Genomic DNA, 17,259 nt, shown 5'->3' on the forward strand with positions numbered 1-17,259 from the left:
GCCCCCCACCCCTCGCCCGGGGACCCAGGCTCTCGGCACCCTGCTCCCCAGCTGTCTCTCTCAGGGACACTGCCCTTCCCAGGCTGAATCTAGGGCATGGCCAGCAGCTGTTCCCGCACCCCTCTGTGGACCCAAGCGTCCAGATTTGCCCTCCACCCTCTCCAGGCCTTCAGGGCTCCCCATCCCATCTGGCCCCAAGATCAGCAGCCTCCTCCAGGAAGTTGGCACCATCTGCCTGGCAGGTGGCCCAGGGTGTGGCCTGAGGGGCCTGGTCACTCTACTATAAAGCCCAGCCTGCGGGCTGACCCTGCAGCTCCAGGGACCTGCAGGTGAGCAGGGCTGGGGGCCCCTCTGGAAGGGGGTGGCGGGTCCCCTACTTTTGCCTCCACACTCACTGCAGAGCCGGCCTCTCTGACACACTCCCTAGCCTTGGATCCAGCCCTCCTCACCCCGGCTGACTTCCCTGCACCCCTCAGCCCTCTCAGCATCCTGAGGCCAGCCCCTTCTGTCCCCTTTGGAGGTGATGGGCCAGCGTCCTAGGACCCCCTCTCTTTCCCTCCTGCAGGCATGGGTTCCCTGAGAAGCTGGTGGACGCTGTGGGCCGGAGCCACCCTCCTGTGGGGTAAGTCAGACCCAGTCCCCATCTGTGTCTTTCTCCCACTCTGCCTGGGTGGCCCATGCCCAACTTGTGCCCCTCCAGGCACTCGCCTTCCGAGGCCTCCCCATGCCAGCTGGGATGGGAGAGAGGCCCCCAGTTCCTGCAGAGGGGCACGGCGGGCTCTGCCCAGGCTCACTCTTCTGGAGGGAAGCCACAGAGCCCTCGGCCCCCAAAGCCGAGGGCGCAACAGAAACCACTGTCTTGGTTCTCTGCAACTCAGCTAAGCCATGGCTCTGAGTCTCCTTCTGCCAAGGTGATGGGAACCGTCACCAAGGACATTCCTGGAGAGCTCTGGTGCCCAGTTCTCCTGGGGGAACCGCCAAGAGTCTTAGGTGAACCCGGAGGTCCCTTGACTCTTGACCCCCTGGGCCTGGGGCACACTGGGATGTCCTCCAAGTCTCCCTGAACTTGGCAAGTTGTCACTCCAGCGCCCCCAACTCTCTCTCTATCTCTCTCAGCACTGGGCACTCTCTTCCTGGTAGGGGCTGTTGAGACATCCACCTTTCCCACAACCCCCTTCTTTCCTTTACCTTCTTCACACAAACCCTCCGGGTCGTATCAAGACAGAAGTCACCCGCCGGCCGCGGAGTGCTGCCGGTTGGGACCCTCGAGGTGCCTCAAAACAATTTTGGGTTGAAGAGTTCACATACACATTCAGAGAGCCAGTTTCTCTTGAACATGGTAAGATCTAGCACTGAAGATAAAAATAAAAATAAAAAAAGGCCGCAATCCCTCCTGTCAGCCCCCTGCGACAGCAGGCAGCGAGCGCCCACTCTGCCTTCCACGTCGCCGCGGGACTGCGCGTCTGTGTGTCTCACCGGCCCCCTCAGCACCTGAGAGCCCTGTCCAAAGAGTTTGGGCTTGTAGAAAAATGAAAGCCAGAATGGCTTGTAGGCAGGTGAGCGGTGCAGGAATAAGAACAAAGGCAAGAGAAGAGGAAAAAAAAAAAAGTTCCTGGCACAGGGCAAAGGGTTGGCCGACTGACCAGGCGGATTAGGTAAGTGGACCAACGACTGCATTTTCTCAAGGGTGGACCCAGGAGGCAGCTGTGGAGCCCAGGAATCCTGGGGGGCAGGAATTCCTCACGGCCTTCCTGCAGAATTACCAGCCCGAGTACAGCGCCGCCTCCCTCTACCTGCTCGTGTCCAGCCTATCGGAGAGCCCGGCCTTGGTCTCCGTGCTCAGCCAGGCCGACAAAGCCTCGCAGACGGTCACAGTGAAGCCAGGGGAGTCAGTCGTGGTCAATATCAGTGCTGCGGCTGAGATGACCGGCAGCAACATCTTCCAGCACGCGGTTGTGGTCCGCTCCGACCACCGCATCGCCGTGCAGGCCCTCAGTGCCAAGCCCAGCACGGCGGAGCTGACCCTGTTGCGGCCGGTCAGCGCTCTGGGCACCGAATACTTCGTGCTCACACCCCCGGGTACCTCAGCCAACAGCCTCAGGGAGTTTGCTGTGGTGGCCGGGGCGTCAGGTGCCTCGGTCAGTATCACCCTGAAGGGGGCAGTGACGTTCCAGGACAAGATCTACCCAGCAGGCGATGTGCTGAGCGTGACCCTGCAGCCCTACGAGGTGGCTCAGGTACAGGGCGAAGTTGATCTCTCGGGATCGAAGGTCACAGCCAGTAACCCTGTGGCTGTCCTCTCGGGCCACAGCTGTGCCCAGAAACACACAAACTGCAACCACGTGGTAGAGCAGCTGCTGCCCACGTCTGCGTGGGGCACCCAGTATGTGGTGCCCCCACTGGCCTCCCAGAGCCGCTATGATCTGGCCTACGTAGTGGCCAGCCAGGCCACGAAACTGACCTACAACCACGGAGGTACCACAGGCTCCCGTTCACTCCAGATGGGAGGCGTGGTAGAGTTTGAGGTGCGGCCGTCCCGGCCACTCTACCTGTCCGCAGATGTGGGCATCCAGGTCCTGCTCTTCGGCACGGGGGCTATAAAGAATGACATGACCTATGACCCCTACCTGGTGCTGATCCCGGATGTGGCAGCCTACTGCCCCACCTATGTGGTCCAGAGCGCACCAGGCTCTATGGGTGTGGCTGTGCTGGTGGCACAGACAAAGGCTGTCAACGGGCTGACCATGGATGGAGACACGCTGAAGGCCACGCTCCCCTGGGTGGCTGTGCCAGGCAGTGAATTCTCATATACTGAAGTGGACCTTGGCACAGCTAACAGGATTCACACAGTCAACGCCAACACCAACATCGGGCTGCTCACGTTCGGGCTGGGCCAGGCTATGGGCTACGGGACAGCAGCTTCCTGCGGCCAAAGTGAGTGATGGGAAACGGCCCCTGGCCCCCACCCACCTGCTCCTCCATGGCTTTCTGGTTCAATGGGGCTGTCCACCCTCACCTCCATCCTCCCCGCCATCCTTTCTGGAGTCCAGGACATGGATGCCACTCAACTTCAAGGGATCACTTTGGGGCTTGGATAATCAAAGAGAGGAGGAATCGATGATCCATCTCCGTAGCTAACACTCACTGTGACACCTGGGTTCACTTCCAAATCTTACTTCTGTTTTAGCTTCTTCAGGGGCAGGCATTGTGGTGCAGTGTGCTGAGCTGCAGCTTGCAATGCCCACGTCCCAAATCGGAGTGCCAGTCTGAGTCCCCCCACCTCTGCTTCTACCCAGCTTCCTGCCAATGCATCCAGTGGGGGGAGGGGGAGGCAGCAGATGGTGGCTCAAGTACTTGGGTCCCTGATGCCTATTTGGGAAACCCTGTTGAAGTTCTGGGCCCCTGGCTTAAGACTGGTCCTGTGCTGGCTGTTACAGGCACTTGGAGATTAAGCCAGCGGATGGAGTCTCTCTCTCTCTCTCTCTCTCTCTCTCTCTCTCTCTCTCTCCCTCTCCCTCTCCCTCTCCCTCTCTCCATCTCCCCCTCTCCCTCTCCCTCTCCCTCTCTCCCTCCCTCCCTCTGCCTTTTAAGTAGATGAAAACAACTAAACATCTTTTAAAAATAAGCAAAAACCATCTCCACACCTCTGCCAGATTCCCCTATGGAGATGGGATTGCTATCCTATTCCCCTCATCCTACGAATGAGGCAACTGGGGCACTAAGAGTTTAAAAATAAGTTGCCCGGTGTCTCCGAGCTGCATGATGCAGCCCGGATTCCTAGCTAGACAACGTGACTCCACAGTCATTGCCACTGTGCTGAGCGGCCTCTGCCTTCTACTTTCTGCTCTTCAAAAGATCCCTCAGCCTTTAGAGCCTGGTGGGATGGCAGGGGTGAGGGGGAAAAGGGAGGGAATACAATGAAGATGTCAATAACAGTTCCTGTCACTCCATCTGCACTGCCTTCCCTTCTGCTCAGCTGCTCTGTGTTAAACAGGGGGATCAGAAAGCCCAGGCCTGAGCAGCTCTGTCTCTGTGTGATGCCAGCCCTCAGTCTCCCCATCTCTAAAATGGGCAGCTATGAATGCACTCCTTGTGGTGAGAGAGACCCAGGACTCCTGCCCCTGTGGGCATTTCTTTTTATTTTTTCTGAGGCAGTGAGAGAGAGAGATTTCATCAGTTGGTTCATTCCCTTTGCAAAGGGCCAACACAGTGGGAGCCAGGAGGCAGACCTCAATGCAGGCCTCCCACATGGGTAGGGGAACCCAGCCCCACTGCCTGCCAGGGTCTCCAGCCAGCAGGAAGCTGTAGCCAGGAGCCAGAGGTGGGAACTGGCCCCAGGCACTCTGATGTGGCACGTAGGTTTCTGGACCATTGGGCTAATGGCCCCCGCTGGCCCTGGGTGTGGCTGACTCTGCTCCCACCCTCTTCCCCCCAGGCCTGGTGTCCTCGGAGGAGCCCTCCTGTGAAGGCGTGACGTGCGCGGCAGGGCAGCAATGCCAGGTGGTGGACGGGAAGGCCGTGTGCGTGGCAGAGTCCACGGCCGTGTGCCGCGCCCAGGGCGACCCCCACTACACCACCTTCGACGGCCGGCGCTATGACATGATGGGCACTTGCTCCTACACGATGGCCGAGCTGTGTGGCTTGGACGAAACCCTGCCTGCCTTCAGCGTGGAGGCCAAGAACGAGCACCGGGGCAGCCTCCTGGTCTCCTACGTGGGCTTGGTCACCGTGCGTGCCTACAACCACGACGTGACACTGGCCCGCGGGGAGGTCGGCTTTGTTCGGGTGAGTGTCCGGGGGCTTGGGGGCTTGGCCCCCTGGGAGCCGTGAGTCTGAAGGCAGAGGCAAAGGCCTTTCTGTGGGCTGGGGAGTGGGAGACGGGGAGCGGGGGTTAGAAAACAATAGCTGAGCCTTAAAACCTTTCAATGCCACGTCTAGAAATTCCAAAGATGCTCAGAAAGACAATTAGAAAAACAAATATGCCAACATGGTGTACAAATGAGGAATTTCTTTCTTTCTTTCTTTCTTTTTTTTTTGCTTTAAAGATTTATTTTATTAATTTTAAAGAGAGTTACAGAGAGAGGTAGACAGAGAGAAGAGAAAGGTCTTCCATCCGCTGGTTCACTCCCCAGGTGGCCACAACAGATCGGAGCTGTGTTGATCCAAAGCCAGGAGCCAGGAGTCTCCTCCAGGTCTCCCACATGGGCGCAGGGGCCCAAAGACTTGGGCCATCTTCTACTGCTATCCCAGGCCATAGCAGAGAGCTGGATCAGAAGAGGAGCAGCTGGTACTAGAACTGGCGCCCATATGGGATGCCAGCACTTCAGGCCAGGGTGTTAACCCACTGCGCCACAGCGCTGGCCCCATGAATGAGGAATTTCTTGGGACCAAATCACTGACCTATTTAAGTGCCCCAGTTGGTTCTTAGCTCTTAATGCTCACAGCAACTCTGGGAGTAGGCCTTGTTATTACGGACATGCACAGAGGAGGGTACAGGGTGGGAAAGGTGAGTGATGCCCCAAGCACTGGGAGCTGTAAGAGCTGGCGCTGGGAACGCAGGCAGACTGGCTCCCAAGTCCCCGTTCCTCGTCCCGAGTCTCTCTCTTCCACTGCTTGTCCGTGCTGTGCCGTTCCGCCAGTACCAGCAGCATCTGGAGCAATGACTTCCTTTTTTTTTTTTTTTTTATTTTGACAGGCAGAGTGGACAGTGAGAGAGAGAGACAGAGAGAAAGGTCTTCCTTTGCCGTTGGTTCACCCTCCAATGGCCGCCGCGGCCGGCGCGCTGCGGCCGGCGCACCGCGCTGATCCGATGGCAGGAGCCAGGAGCCAGGTGCTTTTCCTGGTCTCCCATGGGGTGCAGGGCCCAAGCACCTGGGCCATCCTCCACTGCACTCCCTGGCCACAGCAGAGAGCTGGCCTGGAAGAGGGGCAACCGGGACAGAATCCGGCGCCCCGACCGGGACTAGAACCCGGTGTGCCGGCGCCGCTAGGCGGAGGATTAGCCTAGTGAGCCGCGGCGCTGGCCTGATTTCCTTTTTTGTCACGTTATTATGAAAATGTTAGAGCATCCAAAGCAGGTGAAATCACCAGACAGTGAACCTCGTGGGCCCAGCGCCTCAGTTCCAAGCTTTTTGCTATTCTTGGCTGATTAGACCTCTGTCCACACAGTCTGCCCTCCCTCCAACAGCCGCTCTTGTCTATGTGCCTGGAAGTAAGCTCTGCACACCAGCTCCACTTTCTGTAAGGTCTCCTCATGCAGATCACCCAGAAGGGTGCACTATTGTAAAACTCCCCCGTTTTGTTAATTTTAAGATTTTTAAGAAAACATTTAGTTTGTAACAGATTCAATATAGCTTTTAGATATGATTCTAAGGATATAATGACATTCCCTTCCTCCTTTTTCCATGTTTTCAAGATTAAACTTACATATCACAAAATTCACAAATTGCAAATGAGCAGTTTGCTGTTTTGGCAAATGTGTAACCCAGAGTCCCATTAAGATACAGAATATTCCCATCAACTCAGAAAGTTCCCTCCCGAACAACCCCCAGCCCACTGCACAAGGCACAGTTCTAATTTTTTTTCCCCACCATGATCTACCGTGGATCAGTTTTGCTTGCTTAAGAATGTCCAATAAAAGCAGGCACACAGCGTAGCAGGCAAAGAATTCACATAGCACAAAATAAAAGGGGTAAGATACAAAAGATCTTGTTTCTATTCCAGTCTTCATCTACTCCCCTCCTCCGCCCTCCCCCCCACCCTCCCCCCACTCCTTACAGATAACTTCTCCTATTGGTTTCTGGAGAATTCATCTAGAGTTTCTTCCTGCCAATAGAAGCAAATACAAGCGGATGACTTACCTTTCCCCTTTCTTAACAAAATGTACCCTACATGCTCCATTCTGCACTTGACCGTACCTTCTGGGCCCCTTTCCCTATCAGCACGTAGGGAGCCTCCTCTCTTCTTTTGGGTGCGGGGATGGGGGAGCTGCACAGTTCTGCATGGGATGAATGTCCCAGAGTTCACTGAAGCAGCGTGGGAGGGATGGATACTGTTCCATCTTGCAAACAGTGCTACAATGTATATTCTTACACCTGCTCAGCCTGTGAGTGTGCAGGTGGATCTGGGAGACCAACAACCGGGTGTGTTACAGCAGGTGTTCTAGCGGGATAGGGCACAAGCTCAGGGGACTCCCGAGCCGCTGCAGTTGTGTGCAGCTTCTCATGGATCTTCTGTCAGCTCCTCACAGAGGTCACTGACTTTCTCAAGAGTTGGCGCTCCTGGTAGAATCGTGGTAGGATGTGCACAAAACATCGTGAGAAGGAGAGAGAGATCATGAAACTGTGACTTCTGCATGGTGGCATTATCTTTTTTCTTAAAGTATAAAAGCATTGAAAAGTAGTTGGAATAACAAATGCGTATGTGTGTGTGTATATATGTGTGTGCATGCGTCTCTGTGTGTATCTCTGCAAGTGAGTACGTGTATCTCGGTGAGTGCGTGTGAGTGAACATCTGTGTGTGTGTCTATAGAAGTAAGATTGATTTCTTCTTTCTCATTTTTGCTCATTTGCATTTTCTAAGTTTTCTGTAATGAAAATATGACTTGGGTCACTTAAAAATGGAAATGGATGGTCTTAGGAGCAAGGCTGATTGGAACAGCCACCCTGAACCGAGAGGCTGTGAGCAGGGGTCCTTAGCACTGCCTGGTGTGGGACTGGATGCATAGTAGGACTCCTGGTGGCTTTGCTGCTGCCTGGGTGCATCCACCTGACCCTGGGCTAGGAGATCCAGTGGTGACCAAGGCAGTCCCAGGCCCTGCTCTCATGGGGCTCTCTGCCCACTGGGAGAGGCAGATCCATCGATGGCCAGCAACAGTCCTGAAAATGCAGGGGTGGGTGGAGGAAGAGAGAAGGCCATGGGAGGCCGGAAAAAAGGGCAAGACCAACCGTGGAGCCTTCATGCACAAGCAAGAGCCAGGAAAACGGGAGTGGGAGATGCAGCCCAGCACCAGTGTGCTGTGTGCAGACAGAGAGCTGGGCTGTGAGTCTGGCCAGGTATGATGGATGGAGCGTTACTGTCCTCTCAAAACTCAGATGTTGAAATCCTAATCTGTGTGATGGTGGAGGGAGGAGGGGCCTCTGGGAGGTGACAGAGTCAGGGTGGAGCCCTGGGGAATAGGATTTGTGCTCTTAGGAAAGGGAGCCCCTGGACTGAGAAGCTGTGAGCAGGGGTCCCTAGCACTGGCTGGCGTGGGACTGGATGCATAGTAGGACTCCTGGTGGCTTTGCTGCAGGCCTGGGTGCGTGCATTCTGTCTTCTCCTCCTGCCATTGCTGAGGCTGTCCCCTCTGCCTGCTGCTCCTGTTTTTGGAGCTCTGGCACTTGGCTAAGACGTTCTCATCCCTCAAGTCTCAGCTCTAACATAGCCCCGGACATGTGTGAGGAGTGAGAAAGAAGTGTCTGCGGACACACCGAGATGCTCCTGGCTCCTGGTATCTCAGGCAGCCCTGGCTGCCACAGCAGGGGTGGCTTCTCAACAGCACAAGCTTCTAGCTCTGCTCTACAAGCTGGGAGCCTGAGGTCAGGGTGCCGGCATGGTTGGGTTCTGGTGAGGGCCTGCCTGCAGCCTGCAGACTGCAGGGTTCTCACTGTGTCCTGACCAGAGAGCGCTCTGCGGTGACATCATTCACCCATTGTGCACCTGCTGTTTTTACCAGACACAGTTTCTGCCTCTGTGGATAAAGCAGCAAAGTGCCTGGGTAGCGCAGATGTCTGGTGGACTCAGACTGACAATAAACAGGATGAATTTGCAAGTTACTTTTTAGAAGGCAAGAAGCTATTCTTAACAAATGAAACATGTCAGGGGAAAGACATAGGGAATGGAGAGGGCTCGCCATGTGAAACAGGGCTGGGATGGGCATTTAGCCTGGCAGTCAGGATGCTGGTTCAGACGCTTGCAGCCCACACTGGAGTGCCTGGGTTCAAGTCCCAGCTTGGGATCCTGCTCACAGCTTTCTGTTCATGAAGACCCTGGGAGGCAACGTGGGTCCCTGCCACCCATGAGAGAGACCTGGATTGAGTTCCTGGCTTCCAGCTTTGCCCCAGCCCAGCCCCAGCTGTTGCAGACAGTTGGAGAGTAAACCAACAGATGGGAGTTCTCTCTCTTTCTCTCAAATAAATAAAAATGTAAATAATTAAAATAATAAAAAGAGAGAGTGGCCTCACAAATATGGGAACAGCTGAGCAAGTGTTTTTTATTTATTTGAAAATAAATAGGAGAGAGAGAGAGGGAGAGAGAGATAGAAAGAGATCTTCCATCTGCTGATTCATTCCCCAGATGTCCACGACAGCTGGAGCTGGGCCAGGCAGAAGCCAGGAGCACCTTGAGGCAGGAAGCCCAGGGACATCCTCCACTGCTTTCCCAGACACATGAGCAGGGAGCTGGATTAGAAGTGGAGTAGCCACGACTTGAACCCGTGCTCGTATGGGATGCCAGTGTTGCAGGCGGCAGCTTAGCCCCTTATGCCACAACACCAGCCCTCCCTGAGCAGATATTTTCTGTGAGCCAAGGAAGTGAGCCACATGCTCATCTTGGGCAAGATCACTCCTGGCCACAGGAAGTGGGAGAGCAGAACTGTGGAGGCACAGAGGGTGGCAGTAACAAGGAGGGATCCCAGGACAGTGAGACCCGGGCCAGGGAGCAGCCAGCCCACCCTGGGCTCTGACCACCCCACCTCACCCCACCTGCAGATCAACAACCAGCGTTCAGGCCTGCCAGTCTCCCTGAGCAAGGACCGCCTGCGCGTGTATCAGCGCGGGACCCGGGCCGTGGTGGAGCTGGACTTCGGGCTGGTGGTCACCTACGACTGGGACGCTCAGCTGACCGTGAGCCTGCCTGCCAAATTCCAAGACCAGGTGTGCGGGCTGTGTGGCAACTACAATGGCAACCCCGCCGACGACTTCCTCACACCCGACTGGGTACAGGCCTCGGATGCCCTGGAGTTTGCCAACAGCTGGAAACTGGACGATGGGGATCCCCTGTGTGATGATGGTTGCCAGGGCAACTGTCCCTCCTGCACCGCAGCCCAGACCGAGCAGTACAAGGGCGACCATCTGTGCGGCATGCTGACCCTGGCTGAGGGCCCCTTTGCCCCCTGCCATGAGGTCCTGGAACCCCAGTCCTTCCTAGATGATTGTGTGTACGACCTGTGTGTGACGGGCGGGGAGCGGCTCAGCCTGTGCCGCCTCCTCAGCACGTACGCCCAGGCCTGCCAGGAGCTCGGTGTCTCTGTCACGGACTGGAGATCGTCAGCCAGCTGCCGTGAGTGATGCCACTAGGGGCGCCCGGGGCACATGGGGATAGACAGGCGGGCCTCTTGGGTCTGCTTAGAATCTGAGCCCTTAGTTTGCTTGAGACTAATGCCGAGCCTATCTGGGGCACAAGGATGGCCAAGACAGCCAGGGTCACGGCAGGCATAGCAGTATACGGCGACACCCTGGAGCCGTCAGGCTGGGGGTGGCAGAGAGGTTGAGGCTGGGTTGGGGAAGTTCAATGGCATTGCAGGAGACACACAGTTCTTGATCTAGATGAGGGGTGTCAGGAAGTGTTTCCTAAAAAAAGGGGTGCCCAAGTTCAAAGCCACAGGAAGAAGTAGGAAAAAAGGAGGAGAAACTGGGTTCCTGGGGGACAGCACGTAGAGGCTTGGCAGGAGAGGAGATCTGCAGGATCCCAACAGAGAATTGTGCAGCCTCTTCCCACTCACCACCCTTGTGTGACTCGCTTCTCCTCCCTGGATCAGGTCCAAGCCTTTTGGCCAGGTGTCATGCACTTCAGTCACTCACTCATTCAGTAAATGAGCCTTCCTTGGGCCCCCTGCCTGGCCCTGCATCACCAGTGGGTTCGTCCATCTCCCTTCCCCCTTTCATTTCCACATCTGCCTCATTTCTGAGCACCTGCTGGGTGCCGGGCCCCTGTCCATGGTGCTGAAGACTCAGCAGTGACTGAGGCAGACCAGGTCCCCACTGCCACAAAACTTACGTGCCAGGGAGAGAAGGGGGAGACAGACAGCACGCAGGTAAAGTGTGAAATAGCTTCAGAGAGCAATAGGAGGAAAGTTTGCACGGTGGAAGTGGCTGCGAGACTCCTAGAGCAGGGATGGCCTTTGTGAGCAGGTGGCATTGGAGCTGAGATGGGGCGGGGGGCAGGCAAGGCAGGCAGCAGTGATGTTTGTGGAGCACTTCCACATCAATAACCCATTTAATCCTCACAACAGCTCTGTGAGGCCGGTGCTATAGCATCCTATTTACCAACAGGGAAACCAGACAAGGGGAGATGGGAGTCATTTGCTCACCGTCACACAGCTAAGAAGGAGCAGAGCTGAGATCTGAACCCAGGCTGTCTGGGCTCCAGTTGGCATGCTCTGTGGATGCCGTGCTGAGGGAAGGGTACACCAGGCAGAGGGAACAGCCAGTGCAAAGGTCCTGAGGACGGAGGCCACTGTGACTGGGGCAGAGAGAGAGGGAGAGGAGATGAGAGCAAGGGAGAGGAGATGAGAGCAAGGGAGAGGAGATGAGAGCAAGGGAGAGGAGATGAGAGCAAGGGAGTGGTGGAACAGATGGTGCAGGGCCTTGGGGTGACTGATGGAACCTCAGGAGGGCCCTAAGAGGGGACAAACCTGATCTGATTCAGGTGTCCCTGGCTGCTCAGGGCAGGCAGGTGGGAGTCCAGGCAGCAGGCAACATGCTGGATAGGTTTTGAATATGGAGTTCCCAGGACACACTGGCAGGTTGGTTGTCCAGTGGATGGCAGTGGAGTGGGAAGGGAGCTGCTCAAGGCAGAGCTGGGGGTTCGGGCCTGGGCCGTTGTCATTGACTGAGAGGATAGTGCTGAGTTTGCAGCCAGCAGAGGGGGGTTGCTGGGGGAGCCTGGACACTTGGCCTGACCCACCCTCATGTCTCCCCTGCAGCCTTGTCCTGCCCCGCCAACAGCAGCTATGAGCTCTGTGGCCCCGCCTGCCCCGCCACCTGCAACTCCGTCGCAGCACCGTCTAACTGCTCTGAGCGCCCGTGCGTGGAGGGCTGCGTGTGCCTTTCGGGTTTCGTGGCCAGCGGCGGCGCCTGCATCCCTGAGTCATCGTGCGGGTGCACCTTCGAGGGCCTCCTACTGGCACCTGGCCAGCAGGTATGGGCTGACACCCTGTGCAAACAGAGCTGCACCTGCGATGGCACCACCCACCAGGTGAGCTGCCAAGACACGCAGGGCTGCCCGGAAGGCGAGCGCTGCCGCGTGGAGAACAACCTCCTGGGATGCTACCCTGAAAGCTTTGGTAGCTGCCAGGCCTCTGGGGACCCGCACTATGTGAGCTTTGATGGCCGGCGCTTCGACTTCATGGGCACCTGCACCTACCTGCTGGCGGGCTCCTGTGGCCAGAACACAGCACTGCCCAGCTTCAGCGTGCTGGTGGAGAATGAGCACCGGGGCAGCCAGACCGTGAGCTACACAAGTGCCGTACAGCTGAAGGTCTATGGGGTGGAAGTGGCCGTGAACCGGAAGTACCCTGGGCAAGTGCTGGTGAGTGACATGGGCCCAGAGCTGGGCAGAGGGGAGGGAGACCCCCGGGATGGGAGTTGGGGCCTGCTCCTCCTGGCCTGTGTGCCTTAGTCTTTCACTGCCTGAGTTTTGTCCCCTGTTGAGAAGCATGAGTGGGGGCAGTTCCCGGGCTGGTTGTGGGGACTTGGGGAGTTGGTCGTTGAGTGGTCTTTGAAAGAAGCCTGGGGGCCTGGCAGGAGCTCAGCAAATGTTGGCTACTGCTTATTGTTGTTGTTGTTATGCACACTCGGAACTGTAGACCCGTGCGTTTTCTGTAGGATGCTGGTTTTTCAGGGTGCAGGTTGACATGTCGGGTGACAGGTGAGATGCCGGGAGCTGGAGGGGAGTGGATCACAGAGGTCCTTACCCGATGTCTCCAGGGATGCTGGTGGGGAAGGCCTCCCAGGGGCCCCAATGGTCCCGGGTTTCTGTCCAGAGGATCCTAGAGGGACTACTGCCCAGTGGGAGCCAAGGGCTACTGGCTTTGTGTTAGAAGGTAGACATGGAGACGTGGGACTGTTGTGGCTGGTATTTGGTACTGAGCAGTGGCCTGTAGCCTGGGGAGAGGGGTGGATGATGTGTCCAACACCACTCTAAACCCTTCATACATCTTAACTCATCACCCTCACGACAACCTCGGAATAAAGGAAATGCTGCCCCCAGAGAACACTCTAGAGAAACGGGACAGAATTTTGACTGTATTTCTAGTCACTGCTCTGAGATGACACTTGGGCTGAGGCTTGGAGAATACCAACCAACACATACTGGGTTAATTTAATGTGCTGTATCCATATGCATCAACCTGTTTAATCTGTACCACAACCCTGTGAAGTAGCTGGTCTTCAGTGAGACTGGGCGGGGCTTCAGTGAGGATGGGCGGAGTTCGGTGAGACTGGGCGGGGATTCAGTGAGGCTGGGCGGAGTTCAGTGAGGCTGGGCGGAGTTCAGTGAGGCTGGGCAGGGCTTCAGTGAGGCTGGGTGGGGCTTTGGTAGAGTTGGGTGGGGCTTCGTGTGCTCAAGATGCCCGCCTGCCTGGAGTGGCAGGAGTTGGGGGTGGGCCATACTGGGGGGTTAAACTGGGGTTCTTTCAGGCCATTGTAAAGGGTTTGGATCAAAGCTGAACCTAACAGGTGAGGTGGATGGAAGTGGTCCCGGGAAGAGCGATGAGGGCATAGCAAGTGCAGAGGTCCTGAGGTTGGGGATGGGAATGCATTTGATGTGCCCAGAGACACAACAAGAGGCCAGAGCGGCTGGGGCTGAGTGAGTGGTGTGGACACAGGAGTGGACAGGGCAGGGGTCAATCAGGACTTTATAGGGAAGGGGCCTGGATTGAAGGCAAATCCCAAAGGCGGGGAGGAGGGGGTAAGTGTGATGATCCTGAGGCCAGGCTGAGCTGGGGCAGCTGAGGGCTCCTGAGCAAGCCCACAGGGCTGGAGCAGAGGGAGGGGCAGAGTGGGAGGAGGGAAGCTCAGGGGGTGGCAGGGAGACAGAGCAGGCAGGCTTTGAGGGCCCTGAGTCAGAGGTTTGCATTTAAGCTGATGCCTGAAGAACCAGGTCAGTGGACGGCGTTCCAGGCAGAAGGAAACAGCAGGTGCCAAGGCCCTGAGGCAGAACTGAGCATGTTACCTTCCAGAGAGTAGCAAGGAGGCCAGGGAAGCTGGAGCCAAGTGGGAGGGGGGTGAGCCATGGGGCCAGGAATGCCTGGCCTCTGCACCCTCCTGCCTCTCCCCCCAGGTGGATGGCGTCCTGAAGAACCTGCCCTTCCAAGCAGCCGATGGGCGGGTGCAGCTGTTCCGCCAGGGCAACAATGCTGTCGTGCGCACGGACTTTGGCCTGACTGTCACCTACGACTGGGACGCCCTGGTGACCGTCAAGGTGCCCAGCAGCTACGCGAAGGCCCTGTGTGGACTCTGTGGGAACTTCAACGGGGACCCCAGCGATGACCTGGCTCTGCGCGATGGGAACCAGGCTGCCAATGCTCTGGACTTCGGGAACAGCTGGCAGGAGGGGACGAGACCTGGCTGTGGGGCGAGTGACGCCGGGGACTGTCCCACGCTGGACTCGCAGGTGACCCAGCAGCTGCAGAGCAAGAAGGAGTGTGGGATCCTTGCTGACCCTGAAGGACCCTTCCGGGACTGTCACAAGAAGCTGGACCCCCAGGGTGCCTTGCGCGACTGTGTGTATGACCTCTGCCTGCTGCCTGGCCAGTCTGAGCTACTGTGTGATGCTTTGGCTACATACGCTGCTGAATGCCAGGCTGCCGGGGCCACCGTGGAGCCCTGGAGGAGCGAGGAGCTTTGCCGTGAGTACCAGAGTGGCGAGGATGTATGTATGCGTGAGCATGTCAATATCATTCATTCACTGAATCTTTAGAACAGCGCTGTGATGCAGGGGCTGTGGTTCTACTCACTTAGGAGATGAGGAAAGTGAGGTTCAGCAAGGCAGGGCTGCAGGGTCACCACAACCAGCAAGTCACAGATGGTAGGCGTGGCCGCCAATGTTTGTGAAATGACAGGTGACATCCAGCGGCCGCACGTCTGAAGCCCACGTGGCAGCTGTCACTCAGAGGGCATCAGCGGTGCTGCCTTAGAAGAGGCACGGCCCCCATCCAGGTCCTCCTGGTCCCCAGCTGGCCTGCTCCACTCACCCCACCTGCCAGGCCCCTTGGGCAGCGCGTCTGAGAGCCTGGCTGTGGATGCGGGTGCAGGGATGACCTGCAAACGTTTTTGCTCACCTGTGCATTTGGAAAACCACGCTTCCCCTCACCTGATTTTTTTAAAAGTTTATTTGAGAGGTAGAGTTACAGACTATGAGAAGGAGAGACAGAGAGAGAGGTCTTCCATCCATTGGTTCACTCCCCAAACGGCCACAACAGCTGGAGCTGAGCCCATCCGAAGCCAGGAGCCAGGATCCTTTTCTGTGTCTCCCACACAGGCGCAGGGGTCCAAACACTTGGGCCATCTTCCACTGCTTTCCCAGGCATAGCAGAGAGCTAGATTGGAAGAGGAGCAGCCAGGACCAGAATCGGTGCCCATATGGGATGCCGGTGCCTCTGGCAGAGGATTAGCCTACTATGCCACAGTTCAGGCCTCACCCTCACCTGATTTTTAAAAATCTTGGGATACAATGTACATATTCAAAAAGACCTGGGTAAGGGAACCACTTGATCAGTTTTTCAGTAAGAGAGCGTATCTGAGTAGACAGCCCACGTTCAGAGAAAGAACAGGGGCGGGCGTTTGGCACAGTGGTTAAGATGTCACTTGGGATTCCTGTATCCCATATCATAGTGCCTGGGTTCAAGTCCTGACTCTGCTTCCGACACACCTTCCTGCTAATGTGCACCCTGGGAGGCAGCAGTGACAGCTCAAGTGCTTAGGTCGCTGCCAACCACATGAGAAACCCTGATGGAGTTCCTGGTTCCTGGTTTTGACCTGGTCCATCCCTGGCTGTTTCAGGATTTGGAGAGTGAGCCAGCAGATGGAAGATGTCTCTGTCTCTTTGTCTCACTGTCTCTCAAATAAAAATGAAAATAAATAAATGTACAAAAATTTCAAATGAGCATACCAAGACCCCCATCCCAAGAGGTAACCAATATTTTGACTTCTAAAATTGTTGAACTTCATATAAATGGAAACATACATCATTAGCTTTCTTCTTTGGTGTAAATAATCACAAAAGATATAATTCCCAACAAATAGTAACTTTTTACTTTTAAAATACATTTTATTATGGAAAAATTCCAACATACCCAAAAGTAGACCAGGATGATGAACCTGCATATATCCACCAGAAAATTGCTACCATTATTAATATAATGTTGACATCTTAGCAGGCAACTGTTACTGATGTAACTCTCTTCAATGTATTCAACAGAGACACAGTACACAGTAGAGCCCACCACTGCCCCCTGCAGATTCCATGAGAAATGGGTGGATGCCTTCAACCGTCCATCCACCCGTCCGTTCACTGATCAAATGCACTCGTGTACCATATAATGGTGTCTCAGTCAGCAGTGGGCTGCATATACGATAGTGTTTCTGTGAGACTGGCGGGGCCTTCACTGTGTTAGTTTGTGTTAGGGCACTTCATGGTGTTCACACAACTAAACTGCTCAATAATGCACCTCACAGAACATGTGCCTGTCATAATGTATTTGTTGGCCCTGTGCCACATCCCAGGCAGTAGGGGTATGACAGTCCTTTTTTAAAAGATTTATTAGAAAGAGTACAGAGAGAGAGAGAAAGAGACACTGGTTCACTCCCCAAACAGCTGCAACAGTCAGGTCTCGTCTAGGCCAAAGCCAGGAACCAGAAACTCCATCCAGATCTCCCATGTGAGTAGCAGAGGCCCAAACACTTGGGCCATGCTCTGCTCTTTCCCAGGCACCCAGCAGGGAGCTGGATCCGCAATGGGACAGCCAGGATTTGCACTGGCGCTCCAATATGGGGTCCGGTGTCGCAGATGGTGGCTTAACACCCTGCACCACAGTGCTGGCCCAGCAGTGAAAGCCTCTGTCTTCCTAAACAATGATTATTTGTTCTAAAAGAATTTTTAAGTGATTTTTTACCATTTGCTTATTCTTTATTTGAGGGAGGGAGGGAGGGAGGGAGAGAGAGAGAGAGAGATCTCCACTGATTTACTCCTCAAATGCCTGCAAAAGCCAGGGCTGGG

The 17,259-nt window shown here is 55.7% G+C and overlaps 1 protein-coding gene across 2 annotated transcripts in view; it reads left to right on the forward strand.

Moving 5' to 3' along the window:
• Window positions 1-467: 467 nt before the first annotated feature.
• Window positions 468-17,259, forward strand: part of FCGBP (Fc gamma binding protein) — a 36,466-nt gene continuing 19,674 nt past the window's right edge. The window contains exons 1-6 of one of the 2 annotated variants that reach the window (XM_070062216.1): window positions 549-622; window positions 1,687-2,934; window positions 4,436-4,785; window positions 9,750-10,320; window positions 11,966-12,570; window positions 14,323-14,890. In XM_070062216.1, the coding sequence (XP_069918317.1) occupies window positions 568-622; window positions 1,687-2,934; window positions 4,436-4,785; window positions 9,750-10,320; window positions 11,966-12,570; window positions 14,323-14,890 (3,397 nt within the window). In that variant the 5' untranslated portion in view covers window positions 549-567. Of the gene's footprint in view, window positions 623-1,686; window positions 2,935-4,435; window positions 4,786-9,749; window positions 10,321-11,965; window positions 12,571-14,322; window positions 14,891-17,259 lie in introns of both variants that reach the window. The other variant, XM_051836383.2, reaches the window with a different exon arrangement.

Source organism: Oryctolagus cuniculus, chromosome 18 (assembly GCF_964237555.1).
Source record: "Oryctolagus cuniculus chromosome 18, mOryCun1.1, whole genome shotgun sequence".
Classification (NCBI taxonomy): domain Eukaryota; kingdom Metazoa; phylum Chordata; class Mammalia; order Lagomorpha; family Leporidae; genus Oryctolagus; species Oryctolagus cuniculus.